Source organism: Lates calcarifer, linkage group LG17, assembly GCF_001640805.2.
Source record: "Lates calcarifer isolate ASB-BC8 linkage group LG17, TLL_Latcal_v3, whole genome shotgun sequence".
Lineage (NCBI taxonomy): Eukaryota > Metazoa > Chordata > Actinopteri > Centropomidae > Lates > Lates calcarifer.
In genome coordinates this window covers 20,310,275-20,332,468 of record NC_066849.1, presented here as the reverse complement: position 1 = coordinate 20,332,468, position 22,194 = coordinate 20,310,275, and the positions used below count along the sequence as shown (strand labels likewise).

General features: G+C 38.4%; 1 protein-coding gene across 4 annotated transcripts in view; it reads right to left on the bottom strand.

Annotated features, from left to right (window-relative positions):
- The window catches only part of pde4ba (phosphodiesterase 4B, cAMP-specific a), a 174,715-nt gene that overhangs the window by 66,580 nt on the left and 85,941 nt on the right, over nucleotides 1–22,194 (bottom strand). Inside the window, exon 1 of one of the 4 annotated variants that reach the window (XM_018696126.2) lies at nucleotides 10,054–10,739. The exons of the other annotated variants lie outside the window; for them this stretch is intronic. Within the exon in view, the coding sequence (XP_018551642.1) occupies nucleotides 10,054–10,154 (101 nt within the window). The 5' untranslated portion in view covers nucleotides 10,155–10,739. Of the gene's footprint in view, nucleotides 1–10,053; nucleotides 10,740–22,194 lie in introns of those variants that run through there. 4 annotated transcript variants of the gene reach the window in all.

The following is a 22,194-nucleotide window of genomic DNA, read 5'->3' as shown; positions in this document are numbered from 1 at the left end:
AAGGATCTGTGTAATTTTGTACTAATTATAGGGAAAACACAGATAAAGTTGTGAGTTTATTTATTTATTTTTTTTAATCTAGTTATTGTGTTGTGAGTAAAAGTAACTGTTGATTTCCAGAGTTTTCTTGAAAGGACTGCTCCACTGAAAAGTCAAGTAAATACTTGCTAACAGTGTTTATATTTTACATTTAATCACAACCAAATTGCATAGCTCAACTCTCTCAGTTGACCACTGAAATTACCAGGCTTTGAGAAACTACTTTGGCTGACATTTATCTTTTCTGTTTGTAATAATGCCATTTAAAAGGTTTGTAATCCAACTTCTTTTGCCTCTCACTTTCTAATAAGTGGTCGAGTCTGCAGTTAGAAATGTTAATAAGTCATTAATAATATTTTGTATTTATTTATTATCTTTTTTTAATTTCATCAAGTTTGTAGTTGTTCATTTTAAGTTTAATGTTAGTAAATGGATTTTGGTTTAGACACACTGCAGCTCTTTTCCAGAGGGTAAGTGTCCCAACAGGCCGTTGGAGGGATTGAGTTTGCCAGTGGCTTATAAAGCATCTTTAAAGGATACGTTAATCATTTAACCATAATTTAAGCCTATATATATATAAGCCAATAAAGTTGTTTTTAACGTCTTTTCATAAAGTAGAAGCTGAATTTATGCAGCACTTTTCTTGTCAAATAAACTCAACATACAACTGAAAGCTTGAGACTGTCACTTCACTCTCACATGTACAGTAACTAATTATAAGCCTGAGAACAGAGACGTTTTCAGCTTACTTCTGAATGTAGGACACAGTTGTGACTGATTTCACAATTACAGATCTGGATCATATTGCAGGTTCAGATAGAAGTATAAACACCACCCGATAATATGAGAGGTCTGACAGGATTGTAATCAGTGAGAAGGTTAGAACTGAAATGAGAAGGCAAAAAATTCAGTGCTTTGAAGACTATAAATAACTTAACTAGCTATACTTGAAGATGACGCATAGGCTAAAATGGGTACAAAAAGGGAAAACATGAATTAGTAACCAAAGCCAAATTAGTGTAAAATACATCAGTGGTTGCCTATGCAGACATTAGTTGGGATGACTTTCATCAGAAATTCAGCGGAATTCAGGAGTAGCTGCTACTGTGTTAAAACTGCCAAGAGTAACAGAAAACAGACTATAATGAATGCAGCCGGTAACACAAACTGAAGATAGTGAAGATCAGTGGAAAGGTTTGTGACAAATATTCTAAGCTTTTTTTTCTGGGAAATGACTCTACTTCCGAGCTCAGAGACAATGGTGTTGTTTTAAGTTGTCACTGGCTACCAACTAGACTCACTCTCATTTACTGGTACAGTGAGACAACTCCATATCCTTTCCATGTTGATTTGTGGGACTGTATGTGGGCAGGGAAAACATGTACACACATAGTGACAAGAAGTATTTCTGAGATGGATTCTGGCAAATGGGGCATAATATGATATGTGACAAAAGGGAATTCTGTAGCGGTTTCCAATCTTCTGGGGAAAGTCCAATTCAGTTCTCAGCTAAATCAATGAAGATAAGCGCTAGTCAAATATCAGGTCATTGAGGTCAAGTTCAACTTAAGCCTTTAAAATCTAACTAAGCCTTTAAAATCTAACTACCACTTTTTCATATCTGTGAATGCTGGAAATGATTTGTATGTATGTTTATTATATAGCTGAGAGCAAGTTCTTACAAAACATAAACCATCCCGCTCCAGACGGGCAAGAGTCGGGGTACAGCCTAGTCAGATTGCCAGTCTATCACAGGGCTGACATATAGAGACAAACCACCATTCACACTTTTGAGTCACCAGTTAACCTAACTTGTACATCTTTGGACTGTGGACTTTACATGAAAATGTCAAACTAAATAATTTGGCTTGATGAAAGGAAAGTTTATCTCAGGGGAATATTCAGATACAGCAAAGTCAAAAATATTTTAAACAGATTCAAATAACTCCCCAGAAATGATTGCAACATCCCAATAAGCACAGATTTTGTAAAGTGAGAGGGACACCTAAAAGTCTAGGCTAAAACTACAAATACAGTATTTCAAGGGCACTGAAATGTAGTCATTTAAATGCTGTTTAGTTAAGTGTGATCTGGAAATCTGAAGAAAATTTACTTACTACTTTTAATTTGAAATTATATTTGTAGATTTTTTTCTGATTCATCCCTTCCATCCATTCATCCAGAATCAATTCTTACTGGGATTTCTGTCTGTTTTACTTTCACTGCTGAATGATTACTACATTTTAAATACTAGTCATCTCTCTCCTGAGTAAGCTAGAATACAAAAAGGTCCGTTAAGCCGAAACAGATGCTTGTGCTTTCTAAAGGAAAGAGCCATAGAGTGTCACAGTCCGGAAGAGAAAGCATTCTCATACTTTGAATTAATCTCTTCCTTCCTGTGTGTTATGGTGAGGGGAAACCAGTGACCATTTGTCTGTCAGGTTGTGCAAACAGAGGTGCCATGGAAACACCTCCTGTTTGTCCTAGTGTTAGCCAAGGTTTAAACATTATTTCTTCAACACACACTCAAATTGTTTTTTGTTATGTCATTGAACAAGCAATTCTGGTAATGTTAACAATATTTTGGCTTGAACAATCAGAGATTAAAAAAAACAAAAAACGTCTGCTTCACTACATTAGAAGCAGCTTCTTGTCAAAGTGTACTGGAGACAAACGTTTTCCAACAATCATTGTAAAATGTTTGAGAATGAAGAAGAAACGAGAGACGCCTGAGCCAGACAGTGGATCCTAAAGAGAAGTTTCTGTCAAACCAGCCAGCTCAGTGAAATGTGCCAGAGCTCTGAAATGCCCCAGAAGGACTGATGAACTGATTGAGTGATCCCATCAGACTGGGCAAAAATAGAAACTGAATTTGATGTTCCAAAGATCGCAGTAGATTTCCCTACATGAATCTACAGCTGATACATTTAAGTCAGTAGACAATATAAAACTAAACACTTGCATGCAGCTTATTTGTATATATGTATTTATTTAATATTATTTTTTTCTGTCATGTTTATCCTTTCTCTCTCACTGTTATGTAAATATCATGCTTTGTATTAATGTACTGTCACTCAAGAAAATGAAAAATAATGAAAAACTTTGGTCATAACAAGTTTAATAACCCAAGCAAGGCTAAACATGCTGAAGCAGATATTTCTGAAAATGTGAACTTGTCAAACTCTCCCGGAGCAAAGGGTTCAATTTTTACAACCCAAGACTCGAGAAATCAAATACTGAAGGTCAAGAATGTCTTCACTGTAAAACGTAAGTTCCACTCCAAAACATCTACTCTGAATGCATCTGTTTCTCTTTGTGTCCATCTTTACTCAGAATGGGAATGTTTAATGCAATATGAAGATACTGCGTCAGTACTAAAACTTGGTTGCCACAGCATCCAAACACATCACTTGGAAAACTGATTACATCATTGTGAAATGATCAACTCCAGAAATGTGCTTAAATTTAGTTGTTTTTTTCTTTAAAGCAACATTTACTACTTTCAGTGATTTGTCTCATCTCAAAAATCTAAACTAAACATATGGAATATTTCTGTGGATATGACTAAATCTGGATATATGTTTGACAAAAGGGGTTAAAATATATAGATAGCTACAGTGTAATGAAGGTTTTGATGAATAGTTCATCTTCATAGTTCACTGATAGTATCACTACAAGACTAGATGGCTCTATCACACATGATCAGGCCTTGTTGTGCTCTCATTACTTTATTCCAGTTGCTGTGTTTATATTCCTTGTAATACATAATGATGCATGCTATGCATGTATTTATAGAACTGGAAATACTGGTAACTACTACTGTGCAATCACTGTGTTTACTTTCATTAACTCACAGTGAGAGGCTTTCATTCATTCTAGATGTGTGTCATTGGAAGAGCAACCGATTGCTGGCTCTTTTTTCCCTTTAATATCAACAATCACTACCAGCATCAGAGACTTGGGAGAAAAAACACAGGAAGCCAAAGCTGACCAATCACAGCTCTTGTGGTTTCCAAGTGATATTTCTGCAGCTCTGACGTGTAGTTACATTTTTAAGGAGAAAGGCCCCAAAGCTACACCATAACCCCTAAAGATCACCTCCAAACATCCTTCAAGATATATATAAAAAAATCTATTACTGGGATTAATTCAAGTCAGACAAAAAGAAAAAAACTTAAATTGTCTTGTTAAAATTCTTTAAATTACATCTACTCGTTTCTCAGTTTAAAATCCATATGACCAGATATGCAAATGTTGATTTCAAAAGATTGGCTATTGAACACAAGATGCTTCATGTGGGTGCTTCTGTGAAAGAATACGAAAATTAATGTGGAAATATAAAAAAGAATAAATAACAAATAAAATAAAAAAGCAAAAGAGCAAAAGTAATAGGGATAAAAATAAATAAATTACTGAATTATATAAAAATAAATAAATTGAAAAAATAATATAGAGTAACTTATATGCAAAAAATAAAGAAATATATATTTTCAAAAAAATATAAATAATTATATACAGAAATAAATGAATAAATACATAAGAAAATACTTATAATTATTATGCTATTCTTTATTTACTTATTCTTTTATTTATTCCTCTTTACGTTTCCATATTTATTTTCTTATTCTTTTACAGATTTATTCTTTTTGATGGCACTCCTATGACTCCATATTAAATTGTTGCTTCCCACTGCCCCAAAATTTATTGTCAAATTGCATCAACTGTGACAACTTGCCTGTATTCTATTCTATTCTCCTTCCCTGCAAACCACACTAATGAAAACATGAACCACCAGAATTATGCCCATAAACCACTGCTGGTCTTAACCTTTAATTTATAAAAACAAGCATTACATCAAGACAAAAACACACTGAGAATTGAGCATGTCCTCTGGCCTTTTGTAATATGAGAGCAAAAAAAAGAAGAAAACTCAGGAATCCAACTAGATACAGCACTTATTAATAGAAATTAGGCCACTAACGTAATCAGGACTTGCGCCAAGTTATTATACATGCACATTTAGGCACAAAGTCATTTAGCAGATGCTCTCATTCAAAATCATTTACAGTCTAAATACACCGCTCTCATGTCACATGAGGAAACACAAAGCAGAACTGGCCAAAGGTATGATGACGATGGTTATGATGAAGGAACAGGGGCTACTGGCTGCTCGCGCATGCTTTTATTTGTATTTGTGTATCTGAGGAAGTGTGTGGGTGAAGTGAAGACTAAATAGAGCAAAAGGTGACAAAGTGATGGGCACTTATTTGAACTGAAACAGAGGAACTGAAATCTACTTTGAACTAGGAGGACGACAGCAAAGACAGTGAAACATAGGAAAAAGACAGAGAAACATTCCTGGGCTGGTAAATTGCAGCGTGGCATCTCTTTTCCATTACATTCCCTGGTCTGTACAGTCAGGCTACTCGTGGTCACAGTCCCCAGTTTCTCAGTGCTCATACTGAATTGTGTGTGCAATAACTACAACTCTATTAAACTCATAACTTTCTTCTCAGTAAAGAACATTATTTTAGGAAAACACACTTTACAAAGATCCTGACAGATCACCAGTGGAAAAGTTTAGATATATTTACTCAGGTATACTTAATAACAATTTTGAGGTACTTGTACTTTAATAGAGTATTACCATTCTACCATACCATGTTACTTCATACTTCTATACCTCCTCCACCACTGCATTTCAAAGGGAAATACTTTTGCCGCACTATATTCATTTGACAGTTGTAGTTACTTCTAGTGGTATCTGTGGCTCCTTGTCAAATTTCAGATGTCTTTGAGTTGTTAGCTGGTCAATCACAGAGACATTAGTCACTTCGTGACACCTCAGATTCATGTTGTGACCCTTTGGGGGTCCAGATCCATAGGTTGGAAACCACTGGACTAGACATAAAGCACTTTAATCCAGCTCCACCCTAACTAGACACAGTAAAATGCTGCTTAAGCATTTATGAGTCAGCATTGGATGCAAAAATCTACCAATCCATCCATACACCCATTACCTATGCCACTTATCTTTAAGGGTCGAGGGAGGCCGATCCCAGCTGACATTGGACAAGAGGTAGGGTACACCCTGGACTCATCGCAATCTAATAATGTAATGCATAATAATATGTAAATCAGAGCCTTTTTTGCAGATTAAGTGATTTTACTTTTGATAGTTTAGGTACACACTACACATTTACTTAAGCATGAGTTTGAATGCAGGACATTTACTTTAATTTACCATAAAAGTCCTCCATGCAGGATCCGAGTACTTCTTCCACCACTGCAGACACAATTTTTTTCATGCTTGGCGCTATCATCCTTACCCATACCATCATCGCCATCATCTTTTGTGATCCTCCCAGCCATCAGTATTATCACTTCTTGTCATCCTTGTCATTATCTAAATTGACATAATCACCAGTATCATCATCAAACACATTTCACAGCAGCGGTGGCAGTGGCTAATTTCAACTTTGGCTAGCCACTCACAAATCAAAAGCCCCAGCCACACAACCAAGGCAGACTTACGAGTCCACATTTCTCTGTGTATCCATCTCCATAGCAACATATTATACTGTAGGTAAAGTGCACTGCAAATAAAATACTGCTGAACCACAAACTCTACAACACAGTACTGCACCCCGCCCATGGGCAAGCGAGCATAGAACACTGTTATTCTAAGTCCTTGAGAGGAAAATGGGTCACCAAAATGAAAAGAAATCTGGTTTCAACGCTGACAGCTTTTTTACATGTAATGAAATACATGATGAAGCTGAGGAGCAGCTTCTGGGACAGTTTTATTCAGTTTAATTATACACTGTATTGGACTGAAAATTATTGCATTCTCAAAGAGATATGGATGACATTTTGAGATAGTTTACGGTCGTTTTGCCAACAGCTGTGACTCAACATCTCTATTTAAGCCACATTGTTTTTGGTCTAGTGACCCAGCAGTCATGTTACAGGTATCGCTGCTCTTCTCCCTTTAACCTAAAAAGCTCCCTATGTAGTCTACTGCACAGATAGAGGCATTAAAAAGCTGTGGGTAACGTCTGCTATACTATATCCAACTCTTAAAGTCCTTGCTTTAAAATGACACTGGTCTGCAATCATGTGATTTCAGCAGAGGCTGAAAATAAAAACGGACCTAGTACCCAGGAAAGGATAAAAAGGGGCTGTGATCTTTGTTATTATGCCATAGGAATCCGGGTCACTGTCCAAATATTTGGTTAAGCCCATCTCTCTGGGAGATTATCTGTTCTAGCAGGACGTGAGAAACAATCCCTGGGACAGTAAACGACAGGCTAATTCATGCACACCCCCATACCATGAATGGAACACGGAGCAGCTGCATGTGTGTAAATATGTTGTAGCGCATGTACAAACAAAAGACATAACATTCACAAATGTACATGCCAGTATGAGGAAGAGGTCATGGAGTAATTATCTGCTCAGCACTCAGCGTGGGTCTGGTCTACCTGTCTAATGATTCAAACATGCAGCACAGTACAGTATGCCATCTGTGTACTTCTGCTTTCTTCAGTATAGTCCAGTACTTTCCACAGGAAACCCTCAGTCACAGAGGTGGAACCCACCCAACCTGAGGTGGATGCCTGACATCTCCAGACATCAAAGTCTCCAGACTTCCATGATCACAAACTGGGCTGTAGCATCAGGGTTATGTTGTTTTTAAAACATTCAACATTTAGCATCATGTTTATGTATGATGATAAAACTACTAGTAAATTAGAGTTCACATGACAACAAATTCTCTAAATTGCTCATTGCATTAAGTGTTGTTAGGTATTTTATTAAACTGCTGTAGTGTCACCTAATCCTTAAGATATTACTCCAGCTTCACTAAGACATCCACGCTTGATTTTGTTGTGTCCATTACATGGTTTTCCTTGCTCTGCTCTCATCCACTCAAAGCCAACAGCCTGATGTGTCTCCAGCTGTGCCAGAATACCCACAGTCCTCCTGGGGTGAGACCCAGCCTAGTTTTTCACACTGGTTTACTTCTTCACTGACTCAGACATTCAAAAACAGTCCTCAGTCAACATCAGCATCAGTGTTGGTCATTTCATACTTTATTTGTTGCTCTCAAATGAGGTTCTAGAGTTGAATGAAAGTTTGATTTCAAACAAATTCTCTGCTCAGCAGTGGCACTTTACATTACAGCTACTGTATCCTCCAATGCAATCAACATGGCAGAGATAAGGGTAGACTGTCTGTTACAATGTTTATACTGTGGATGTACTGTATGTCTTATCTCAACTGATCGAATAGGAAAATAAACCACATTTATGCAAGTGAGATGTGACACATAATATACAACAGTGCTTGTTTCTTCAGGCACTAAACAAATAGCTAAAGGCTGACTTTCATTTTCATACATAAACATCACCCCTGGTGAGTTATATTTCCAATTAAAAGTTTAAATCACAGTGCAAAAATCATGAATTCAAGATTATTTAAGTAGGAAAAATGTATTCCATAATATATGGATTATTCCATAAGTTTAATAATGATGTGTTATTAAACTATAATGTTTTAATGTTAATGTATTACCAAACGATAACGTTCAAGAAAAACAAGTGATGGTCCCGTATGATATTCCATGTAAATTTTAGAAAATAATCTAAATTTGTCATTCCCTCTGTTTTTCTGATCTTCTAAGTACTCAGCTACTGGGTGGCAGCCTGGATTTTCAGCTGGCTGAATTCCAGACCAGGCCCTCTACATATCATCTGTTTAAATCTCTGATACAATAAGAGTGCCATGTCATCCTGTCCAGTCTAACCAAAACTCTCACTCTCTCCCACCTCACTGGTCTCCACTGATGTGCTGTAAGCTACTTTAAAGATAACACAAAACATGTTTTTAAAAGAGCAATGTGGTGCAGAAATACCACAACAGCAATTATATTACATTCTTGAAGTGTCAGTTAACCCACATCACAGAAAAAGAATCATAGTTTCTTACTAATCCTTATACTGTATATAGTGCTGGACCATGCAGTAGGTTTTGGTGAAGGTAGGAAAGGTCACTGCTTTCCAATCTTATGGGTTTGTGACCCTTTATAGCCAAGCCGTGCCCACTCGAGTTTCCAGTATTTCACAAGATGCAACACACATTAGGAAATATTCAGAGGTATTTTTCCTTCCTAGCCTGTTAATTATGTTTACCTCAGATTTATCTTGCAACCCCTGACCTCCAGGTTGAAAACCATTGTTTTAAGGTGTATGTGTTGGCTCTGGTAGGTACATGATTAAGTAGCAAGAGTTAACTAATATAGTCAGACAAGAATTCCTGCTCGGCAACAGAGTCAAATTTATCAGAGTAAAGAACTGCTAAAGGCTGAGCTGATTGCAGACCCTTCAATGTCATGATCTGGGGACCCTCGGGTCGTCTGGTTGTCAGTGTACCACCCAGTCTGGTCTGTACACACACTGTGACTAAAAGAAGCCAGGATAATATACAAATTCATCTCAACACTTTCAGACTGATTTGCATGGCAAACTACTTGACTCTCTCTCACGCAACCTATTCAAAACACATCTCAGCAAAACTGTTGCACCCCATTAAACCAACAAGAAGCTGGATTTTCTCACCCAAACATGCAACAATGCACATAACCACATTCCAGCCAGGGGTTTATCTTAATGATGAGAAACACATTGAGAGGATTGCTTAATGCATGAAAAATAGGAAGTAATACTACACATAGACTAAATACACATTCAGCAAAGGGAGGAGTTTAGAGACTCAGAAATACTACAAGACTTGCAAAGACTGTGTTAAACTAAGACAACTTTGAATGATGGTAACAGTTCATCAGCTGGGCAGACAGTAAAATGACATAAAATCAGCCAAAACTGACACCAGATTAAACAACACAAGGACAAAATTCAAAGCAAAGGAACCGGTTTCTGTTTAAATGTGACTCAGAATGGCAGCATGAATGTGTGTGTGCATGTGGCTGTGTGTTTATCCGTGTGTCCTAACCTGTGATTGTGGCCATGGTTGGCGGCGTGGAGTTTCCTGATGACTTCCTCGCTGAAGTCGAAATGAACCCTTCCTCTGGCACAAGGTGAACGCCGGTACATTGCCCCGACACACACATGCACTCATGCACACACTAACCGGCACATACCATCACATGCGTTACCACAAACTACGTCAACTAGCACACACCCAGTGTTAGTATCACAAGTACAGTATTTCACACACACCAAACATATGAATGTTATGTCACACACCATTAGTGATACCTGCACTGTAGCACACTCACTTTGTCACACAAACTAGCCTCTTGAAATGAGAACCATCAAATGTGTCTTAGTTAGGCTACTACTTAACAAGCACCATCACACACACACACTCACCCCATATAAATAGCAACACATCACTCACTCAGGCTTCACAGTCACACATTTACATGGCTGTTAACTATAAACCACTGTTAAAGAAGTTACTCAGCAGATCATCCATCAGACATCCCCTCTTTGGCACAAATAAAAGCAGCAAACAGGTATCCAAGCGCCTTGATCCACACACTTGAGCTTCACATCACACACAACAACATAAGCAGCAGTCCACACGTCACATCAAGGAACTCTTTGAGCCCTTGTTCACACTCTGACTCTCTCTCTCCCTCTCTCTGCTCTCTTTGCGGACTCTTCTCTTCGTCACAGGCTATACTTCCTCCCCATAGGTGGGTTTGTGTGTGTGAATGCTACTGTATGTGTGTTGTGTGTGTTTGGAGCTCTGTTCCCTTCAGCACGGCCCAGCAGAGTAAGGAGGAACATCCAAGTTCTGGAGTGGAGTCACTGGAGTGGAGTCATTATTTGTCCATCATTTACAGCCTTGATAGCTTTAATTAACCCTATATCTAGGAAAAATATACAAAAGCATGCAAGCTATAACTGCTGAGCTGCACAAACCATGATGTTTTAAGAGTTAAGTTTCCATAAAACGGCTCTTAAAAAATCCTGAAATATTATTTGAATGGTTGTTTAATTTTCATGTGTTTAAAGTTTATCATCTGTGTCTCAAAGCCCTGGAGAGGCAGATAGACAAATTAACTAAGATTTACACTGATAAAGATGCTTTGGCCAGTGATTTCTGAATTTGATTGTGAAAACTGGTTTCCTGTGTTTAGTCTTTTTATAGTATTGTTTGAGAATGTTTACACGTCACTCTGGTTCAGGTTTATATTAATTAATAATATCTTGTAAGCCCATGCAGGCTGCATTTTATGAACAACAACATACTAAAACACAGTTGTAATAATATAAAGTATATCTTTGTGGGATAAATTGTACCTGCTGACAAAAACTGTACATTAATAAACACTTAAAAATGTCCTTTTAGCTGCTTAAAACTGCTTTATAGTGTGTTATAAACCATGCATTAAATGTCTGTACACTGCTTTATAAATACTAAATTGTGAAACTTAATTAAGTATTTATAAAGTAAAGATTAAAATAAAAACTACACAAAAATCTTTGCTATCAGATCAGAAACCAATTAACTGGACAAAATAGTGGGTTTGTATTCACTGTTATTCTGGCAAACTGGTCTACCTTAAGTGTTAGTGTGTGTCTGTGTGAGAAAGAGGTGCCATCTGGCACCATCACAGGGTGCCACAATGCCTGATGACACTGTACAATACAGTACATATGATACCTGAGCCCTCATTTCACAGTAATTGTGATGACGAATCTGTAATAAATAACAGCACATACAATAAATGAGAAGGAGGTAATTTCCTGTAATCGTCTATTTTACATTTTCAGGAACAGACAGTATTTCCTTTGATGCCTTGAACTGCCAGAATTAGAACTGATTAGATTCTTATATTTCTATTACTCTAAAAGTAAAAAATGAAATCTTAATTTGACATTTTTGGAAGAAAAGGTGACATCAGCTGAGTGAGCAACTTTCCCATAACTTCCTTTTACAGTAGTCATGAAACTCAACAGGAAGAACCTTTCTGATGACAACGGAGGAGTTTCTAATAACTACCATCAAGACGGGACAAGTCAGCTTCCTTGTCATTTATTTGGAAATGATTCAGAAAGATGATAAATTGCACAAACACTTCAGAAAAACACATAAGGGGAGGAGTAGGATCACAGAGACCAAAAGTGAATCACTACTACATTCCCACACTGCAGCTCGCCCCACTGCTTCACAATACACACAAAGATCAGAAATGGGAGAAGCGGAAGATGCAGTAGCCACAGGGCTGTATGTATCCTTCGCAACAATGGTAATGTCATTCCTCCTTAATGACCTCCCGAGGGTTAACCATGGAAGAAGAAGATAATAGAGATGACTCCTCCTTGTAGCCTACTATGATGGTATTCATTTATGTACACTGTGGTTACTGCTGCAAATCCTGAAAACTGACATTGAATTGATCGTGGCTGTAAATCAAAGTGCGTGAGGAGACGAAAACAGTTGGAATATTTAGGAAGTGCAACTGACATGTGAAAGGAATCGGTTTACCTTTAGTTCAGATTTTTGTTGTGAATGTCATGCAGACAGAATATTTTTGTTCTTATAATAAAGCATACAGGTAAGGTTTTTGTCATTTTTAGTTAGCCATTCAAGCTTGCCTAGAAATGCTGTTAATATAAAAGAAAACCCTCTCTGTTTGATCTAATTCTGTGGTCTTACATAATTTAGTGGGATCATGTAGTTAAAATTAGAGAGACCCCTGAGCTCTCAACTCCATCTGTAAAACTCATTTCCCCATTTACATCCACAGTTACATGTAAATATGTAAATGGTGCTGATGAATGGTAAATTGTATAGTACATATAGGATTTAGCAAGAGTGTCCTGCAGTGGAAAACAGCTGAATAAATAGTGAACAACACTGTACCCTGGCAACAAGACTGTTTATAAGATTTACTCCTGCTGTGTTTCATTTGTAATCAGAAGTAAAATAAACATTATGTCAAGATGATTATAACAAATAAAACCTTGGTAACGAATACCACTGCATCTAGCACCAGTTCTAAATATAGTATGTAAAGTATGTGTTATTGTAAGACCTGCTGCTGAAACTAAACCACAACCAACCAGTGAAACTATTCACTCTTGGGAAGGGCACCTGCATAACAATCTTGGATTTAAGTAAAAAATGCTGCAGGATCCCTCCATGATCACCAGGGGACACTATTTTATTCCACAGAAAACGGAAACTAGTTTTTCAGGCTCACATCCACAAGATGGCAGTGTGTAACTATGGTATATTGCCTCGAGTTAGAGTAGACAAGCCATGAAGCTCACATTTACAGGATGTGGCATGCAAGATGTGCCACCAGATGAGCTATGCCCTATGGAAAGCACTTAGAGCTGGTATTACAGAGCATGGGAACATAGTTCCTTCAAATATTATTTCATGTTGCATCAAAATAACAGAGATAATGGGTGTCATAAATCAGCCACAGAGGCAGTGTGACAAACTGATGCAAGCCCCACCATCTTACACCCATATTTGTGAGTTAGACTGATAGGAGGGTCTACTTTGACTACCAAGTTAAGAGGCTGATGGGAGAGTCAATAAATCTGTGCTAACTCTTAATTACACAACAGCAATCTCTTCCATGCTGAAAGCTTAGTTGATGCATTTTAACTTGTATTTATTGATGGATGCTGATGCAATTTGCTCCAGTTAGCCCCTCATATTCAATGAAACTCTGCTTTTGATTCACGTCTGGCAAATTTTATCATTTATCTCATTGTTGAGTATTGTTTTAGGAGACAATAGACAGCTGTGAAAATTTATTACAGACAGAAAAAGAAAGAGTACATGCAGAATAACACTTCTAACGTTTTTTGCGTAGCTTTACGACATGATCAAATTGAAGCTGAGAACCATAATTAAACATTGATCAGGCACCCATTTGACAGCTTAAGAGTAGCCTGTCAGATTGTTGCTGGCAGACCACTCCTTTGGCTTGTCCTTGTGATTTGAATCAATATCACACTGCAGATGAGAAAACTAAAATAAGTGTCTTGGTGTGCCGAAAACAAAGATCGCAAATAGAATCTCAGATGTATTTGACAGAACCTGACAGGCACAACATCACCTTTGACATGAAAGCTGCCTCTCTTACACACACACACACACACACACACAATCACATTAAATCAGGATCAAACAACAGGCATGATCCCTGAAAGCTATTTAAATAAAAACTCTAGAGAGTAAAGAGGCAGACAAACAGAGTTCAGAGTTGAGGTTGAGGAGAGGTGGGGTAGAGTTCGAAGTGACATCCTCTTAAGGATCTGATCCCCTGATTCTTGTACATTGATAGCATACAATCTCCTCCCTAAACATGCTACACCAATAATGGAAAAGAGAGGGCTGAGTGCTGGGAATGCACAGTTAAGTTGCAAAGCAGGACGAGAAAATTAATTCTACCCACCTGATCTACAGTGTGTACCTTCATCTGACTTCCATGTGATCTTAACAAGTCCTCTTTGACCCTCAAAGAAGGTGTGAATGATCCACAGAGATTAATGCCTGGGGCTCTCATCAGTCTCTAGAACCGATGAGGATCTTGTTGAGTGGCAAAATGGCTTTCAGAGCAAATAGCAAGAACAGTTGTAATGCATTTATACTGTTCTTAAATATGGCCTGGGGGGGCGGCTCTTGATAGCTGTCTTGAGAGACAGACATTGTACGTGGCATTGTGGGAGAAAAGATCCAGAATCTTATTCTTTTGGGGCAACTTTCAATTGACCCACATCACCCTCTACAGAAGTCCAAAATAGTAAGTATTGAATATAGACTAAAAAGTCTGAGTGCCATCTTGGTGCTTTGTTCAGATATTATTTGTCTTCATGATTATAAACAATTGTTGTATTTCCCCCGTACTCCCCTTTCAAATTGGCCTAAAACTAAATCACTGAATATGTATTATAAGTAAAAGAAACAACTTCCCTCATAATTTATGAGCACACACACAAAATACATTTTATCTAGCAAGGGCCCAGTGGGTTGGGGATGCAAGACAGTTAAAGGATTAAAGGGAAGGGAACAAAATAAAGGGAAAAACATTTCTATTACATACACAGCTTTTCTCTTACCTGTCTCTAGTTTTTACTTTCAGGTCAGTTAAACAATCTTATTGTTTAAGTGCTCAAAACTCATGTCCTTAACAAGCTTAAAACCTGTGACAGTGAATCACAAGCAGACAGTGTCTTGCTTTAAGGAGTTACAACTCAAAAGGGTTGAGAACCACTAATATAATTTAGCAGGCACAATCTGAAAAACAGCAGCTAACACAGCAGATTAATAAGAAAAGTCAGTCAGTAGCCACAGACAGTGATCACTGCTTCCTTCCTGCTCCTGGTCTGGAGTGGCAGAGCATCCAACAATTTAAGCATATATTTATATAACCTCCCACTTAGTGTCCTCCACAGATGTGAGGGTGACTTCATGTGGAGTGACACTCAGTAGTGTAGTGCTACTTTCATAGTGTTGGTGACAGTGATTTTAACACACTGATAAAATGGCCCTGATATGACTGAGTGCAGGTGTATTTTTTTTTTTTTATTATCGCCAGGGTTAACCCTGTTACTGCTCCTACATAGTTTGAATTTGCCCATGTTCATGTGCACGCATATTGATTTCAATAACAGGCAAGGCGCTTATTGAGTTGCCACAGAAACCTCACCTTGACGGGTGAACAGAGAGCAACAAAAACACACAACACAGCTCTCAGCGGTCTGACTTTTGCGTGAGCATGATTCTGAACACTTTATTCATTCAATTTTGTACTTGACATATCACTCAGTTTGCAGTGGCCTCCATTCAAACTGAGAAGAGAAGAGAAAAAAGAGAAGAGAAGAGTTAGTTGAGCTGAAAGGCGCAAGCTATGAAGTAAGAGGCAGAAATTTTAAGAAAACAGATAATAAGCCCTTGTCTATGAGTTGCCTTGTTCGATTTTCAGATAAGGGGAGAATTTGAGATCAACGGGTGTCTGTCTTGCTGGTTTTGCCACAACATAGCTTTCCCCATCTCCCCCAACCTGTCTCTCTCCCTCTGTATAAATGTAATTCCCCTCTCTGAAAAACAGGGCACTGCAGTCAGTCCCCCTGTGATTAACCTAATCCCCTAGTCACAGAGTAGCTCTCTTTTCAGTGCCAACATCATACCGTATTTGACGTCAGCAGCACTCACGCTGTGATAACCAGGGGCCATACTCCAAAAAATGTGTGAATTTTAAGCAGTGCAGAATGCACCTCCACTACCAAACGTGTACTACCAGCAAGACCCTACAAGCAAAAGCTGATAAGGGACCAGCAATACATCAGTAAAACATAGCTTGACAACACAAATACTTGTGCAACAACACTGTACTGAATGAAACTCAATCTTAGAAGATTTTTGTCATTTGACACAAGTAAATATACCAAAGAAGGCTCCACTTTAGTGGGAGTGAGTGTGAGTTGTGATAAGAGGAAACAGCAGTGTCGGGCTCCGTCACTCATTATGTTGTTGATGATGTGTTGGAAACAGTAGGTGACAAAACAATCAAAGTCGTAAGGTCCATCAGTAGCAATAAGGTCTACAATTGAATGACCACTGGGAGAACTCAATCTGCTGAGGAAGATGAAGTAAAATGTTTAAAAGCTCCAGGAGAGCTACTGAATGGACCTTGTGGTGACTAGTGTTGGGATTTTTCAGTGCAAAGTAGAGCAAGGGATTACAATTTGAAATTTAGCTAACACAGTGACTCTGCAAAATATGCTGGCTTGACAGAGGGGCTAGAAATGCGGGAGGTAGTTTGCCTATGCTAAAAGTAACACCAAAGTTGTCTCATTCACATGAGGTGTCTTCTTCGAAAGCTTATTAACGTCAGCCACTGGTAAACATACATTCAGGGACTGCCTGGATCTTGTTCAGAGTTAAAGGGTGACTGAATCCCGCAGCATCACTGTGAGGACAGGAGTTCTGGAGAGGGGTCAGCGGGGCTAACATTAAGCTAGTCGTTGATGGTCAGTGAATACCTCGAAAATGTAGACTGGCAGCTTGTTAAACTTTAGTGTCACGTGTTATATACATATGTGACGTGGGTCTACAGGCTTTGTAGTTGCTTAAAAGCACCTTTGACAGAGCTGAGCTTAGTAATGAAAGCAGAGTATGGGTAATTCACTTAGTAGTGTATTTACTTCAATCAATGATGAAGTCATGAGTAATTGACATTTTTTCAAGTAACTTGCCCAACCTTGGTGGTGGCATTGTTTTTGTCATCTGGCTATGAATATGTTTTTATGTTGTGTTTATGTTGGGTCCTGATGCCTGGACTTGATAATCTGCTGTCTCTGAGAAAATAATGTCAGTATATGTGGCATCTGTTCCTGCTCTGTCAAAATAAAAATGCCATTCACCCACACAAAGGAGTTTGCTTCACCTCCTCAATTGACTCAAATTATTTAGAGCCACTACGTATACACTGGAAAGGAAACCCAGCACATACATCACTATTGCATTTCAAAGACACATTATATTATAATCATATATCATCTGGGAGTGTCAATGCCTGCTAAGTGTTTTTACAAAGTCAGTTTTACAAAGTGTGCTGCTCTGTGTGTTGTGATTAGCATATTTAAGGTTAAGAACATGGTGGATGACTCATGTTTAGGGTTAGAGGGCTTAATCCTGACATAAGAACGGGAGTCAAGTAACAAACCCCACATGTGCCAAGTGTTCTCTTGCTGGCTCTTTCTACTTCTAAATGTAGCACCTTTTTTATCTGCTCCATCTCCACCTGTCAGGCTACAGGATCCGTAGGAGTTTAATCCGTAAAGTGGTTCAAAACAATGATTCACTTTAGGTTCATGGATCAAGGAGAATGAATGAGGGAATGTTCACCAAATTACTGAACAGGTAGCTTTGAACACACTTCATTTGTTCAGAACATATATAAGAGGTTCTTTTTTGAATCAGCACATAAACTACACTTGTGTTGTAGTTATAACAAATGTAGATTTTAGGTACATTTTAGTCATGCTCTGCAGTAATACTGCTGATCCGGCTTTAGGCTACGTTTAGGTTAATTATCAAAAAGATGTAGATGTCAATTCTGCAGGATAAACCCTCACAGAATTGCATAAAATTAGATTGGGTTGCACTGAAATCCCCGGAGAAGAAATGTTTCTCTTGTCAATGAAACCCTGTAGTATCACATTTCACACAGACAACCTGAGAAGCAGAGACCCACTTACTGCAGAGGTTAGGCAAGCTTACAGTATATCTAGACTAGCAGAGCGCTCATTAAATGTGTTATTTATATCCCCGTTATGCACTATAAACACAAGGATGGAGAGAAATTGGTGTGATTAAGTACAGATGTACATTAGTGAGTTGACATGGGTGGAAGTGTCGGTGTAGCTGATGAGAAGGAGGAAAAGGGAGACGGAGATTAGGGAGAGTAAAGACAGAGGATAAATAAACAGGGCAATCTTCACTACATGGCTCTCCTCCTATGCACCAAGGTGATTTTCTTGCAGCTGAAAATGTTATCAGCAATTTCCAGCAGCGATCTACACTGAGCTACCACTACAAAGGACTGAGTCTAATGAGAATGACACACTGAGTCCTCACAATTATATTCATGCAAAAGCACACACACACATAGCCTACATCAGCACAGGCTGAATAGTCTGAATAGCCAACCCTGTCTCCTAGAAATTATATTCATATACAACAAATTTTCAGCTGTAACCTTTGTGGGAAATGTAATGCTGCTGTGATTATTTCTATCAACATAGGTAATTAGGAAATGTTGTTAACATTAGTGTATCTGGCCAGTGTTAAAAACATTAATGCTGAAAATATTAGTAAAATATTGACAACTACTGTACTACAAACTACAAAAACTGACACTGTATTGTTGTAGTGACTTGCATTACTAAACTTTTTTATGGTTAAGATTAGGCACAGCACTTGGTAAGATCGTGGTCCACGCAGTAATAAAAAAAAATATTTGGGAAAACAATCTAGTTGTAAAATGTAGTAAATGTTGTAATGTAATTTATATTTGCAACAGTGAACACATATAATGAAACTGACACACATTCATAGTCACCCACAACCACACACACTGAAAGGCAACAGTAACAAAGCTGGGTATCCACTTTTTCCTTTTTCTTCACATACCAAACCCAGGAGTGACGACGATAGCAGAAAGGGCTGATGGGAACTTGCAGACCGGATGACATCGCTGTCATTGTCTTGATTACCCTTGGGATCAAGAAATCTATTTGTTTCTTGTTTGTTTATTGTTCTCGGAAAGTCTCAACTTAATAACTTACTTGATTTGATTCATCGATGATGAATGTGTAAGACTGGTATTACCGAACCAATCTTCTTAAGAAGCAACCGATGCACAGACATAGCATCCTGGAATCCCACTGTGGACCGTCACAGGGCAGTTTCAGAAATTCGCCAGGATAATCTCAGCATCCGTCACTTGAAAAATTATCTTCGCTTTACGTAATGCAGCAGGTGGTAGCACCTCAGACCGTCCACAGAAAATCACCCTCCATGCTCATTCCAATCACTTCTAAGGTATGCCACGTCAGCAATTTTTTGCAAATAAGATGAGACGGAAAGTGGGTTTCAGCCAATTTAAAAACAATCCTCATTCTATCTGGAAAGAGCAGAATATTTGCAGCGCTGCCAGAGCCTTTCCAAGTCCTCACAATTAAAGGCTAGTTCATCGAAAAACCAAGACGACACAAAACAGAAAAACAAAACTGTGTTCCCTAAACACTTAAAATCCTCCAACACGGTGTTAGTCACAGCATCTGTTCCCGGCCAGTTTTCCTTTCCAGAGCCATGTTTCACGTCTCTACCTGCCCCTGTTCTGCTGAAATTGACGCTGTTCCTCTGTCTAGTCTCTGCCTCAGTTCAGGTCTGCTGGACCACGTACAGGTCACGTTTCATGGATGATCTTTGATCCCTCAGTTCCAAGTAACCATGGTATATATTTGCATGGGCCACCATAACAACTGCTAAACAATCTTGGTTTCTTGGCAACAAGGACAACTTTCATTTACCAAATTATTCCAGCTTAAGTTTTTTGATTGAATATACTGTAGTTCCAGATGAAAACCAAACATTGTTTCTACAAAACCTCAGCCAGTAAATACTAGCAGGCTGTCAATCTCCACCTCTCTTCTTTCTCTACTTGAACAACAAGCAGGGCTAAGTTAAACAGCAACTTTAATCTAATCAAGAACAACAACGTACATGAGATGGTGCAGTTGATTATGGCATAGTTAAGCCTCAATGTTGTGACACGCTGCTGTAAGACATTTCTTATCTGTTTCTGCGAAAGAGCAAAAATGCGTCATCAATTTTTAAGTGGCTGCAACTGTATAGGCCTTCAGCTATAGCACCTACCTCACCATACACTACTGTGAAATGAACAACCCATGATCAGCCACATAGCAATTTGAAATGCTTTTACTATCAACGGTGGTTTTTCCTAATCAAATAAAACCCCAACAATGGAGTAATCACCTCCTTTGGGAGCAACATGCAAAAAGAATCACATTCTCATTGGTCTCCCTTCTCCTATTACCCGACCACTTCCTTCATAGCACTCTCTGTGTCACAACAGCCATATCTGTCTCACTGTACGTGCTGATTGTACCTACACAGGGTCAGATTACAACAGGGCAGCGGCACACAGTACAAAGCGATAAGGACTACAGCAACAACTCTAGCCCGCATCGAGACACACAATCCTTGGGTTTGAAAGAAGCCCACACATTGAGAACTGCGTATTTCAAAAAGCCAGCACTACTTGCTGATATGCAGCTTGACACTTGAGACTGCACATATCAAATAGCATTCAGTGAACACAAACAACTGCAGCTGAATACCAAATCTGTTTTTACACTGTTGCCCACTTTGCTAGTCTATTCAAAGTGCCTCCATGAAACAGAATGTGAAACTGCCTCGTAACAAGTGGGTCTGAAAGCACTTGACTCTGACTCTGACGCTGTGTGGTCGGCCATTGTGCGCTTTGAAACCTGGTACTTCTTCACCGCATTCAGTGTACGCTGGGTTCAGGAAATTATTCTTTGAGAGAACTTCTATGGACAGAACAGGAAAAGCTCTTTGTTAGATCAACTGATTGATGGATCAGATATACTATATTGGACAAACCGGTAGTTTTGGTTAGAAATAATGATTAAAGCAATGCAGCGGTAGAATTTAATAGAGATAACCTCCAATCTTCCATCTCCTTCTTCTTCATATCAAACTAGTCATTAATCATTTAATGCTTAACTGTCAGTCAATTGCTTGGATTGGAACTTGTGATTTCTTGCTGGGAGAGGGTGGCAGTTATGGTCACTTGCTGGGAGATTTATAATTTGCATAATTGCCATAATTGCCTTTACAATACATGAGGTTAGAATACACCCTCTGAGGAGCGCTACCTCTTCAGGGCAGACTGGACGCTACAATTTCTACTTCTACTTCAGTAGAAGTAACTTCAGTAGAAGTTAGCGTGTCATGCCAAAGAAGTCACAGAATTAGAAGGACAACATTGCCAAGAGAGGTCTTGTTACATACTCTTGCTTGATTTGTATTAATCAGGTGGCCAGAAACACAGTTTCAGTGTGATGATAATGTTGCTCTTTGTCTGCAGGATGTGTATGTAGCTAAAACAACTCAAATATAAATATATCAGGGCTATATTTCTTTGAGTTTGTTTTGGAGGCTACTTTAGTCTGACCAATTGTATTACATGTAATTTCTGAATCATATTACAATTATTATTCCCATTTGTTCAATCCAAATTTTGAATTGAGGTAAACATGTTTTAGGCCAAGAATTTTGGAAACATCAACAAACATTATCACAGATTACAAATACTTAAACCCCTATTCCCTTTTTTATGTAGTAAATCAGCTGACACTCACATTTGATTTGTAACTCAAGGGGTAGAAGTCACATCTTATGTTACAAAACTGACATGAAACCAGCCAAATTCAGTATTTTTTCCCTCTTCTTGTACCTCCTGCTTATTGGTGAAAAAACTCACAGATGGAGTGTGATTCAAAGTTCAGCTAACTCATATGTGCACATGTAGTCACACACACA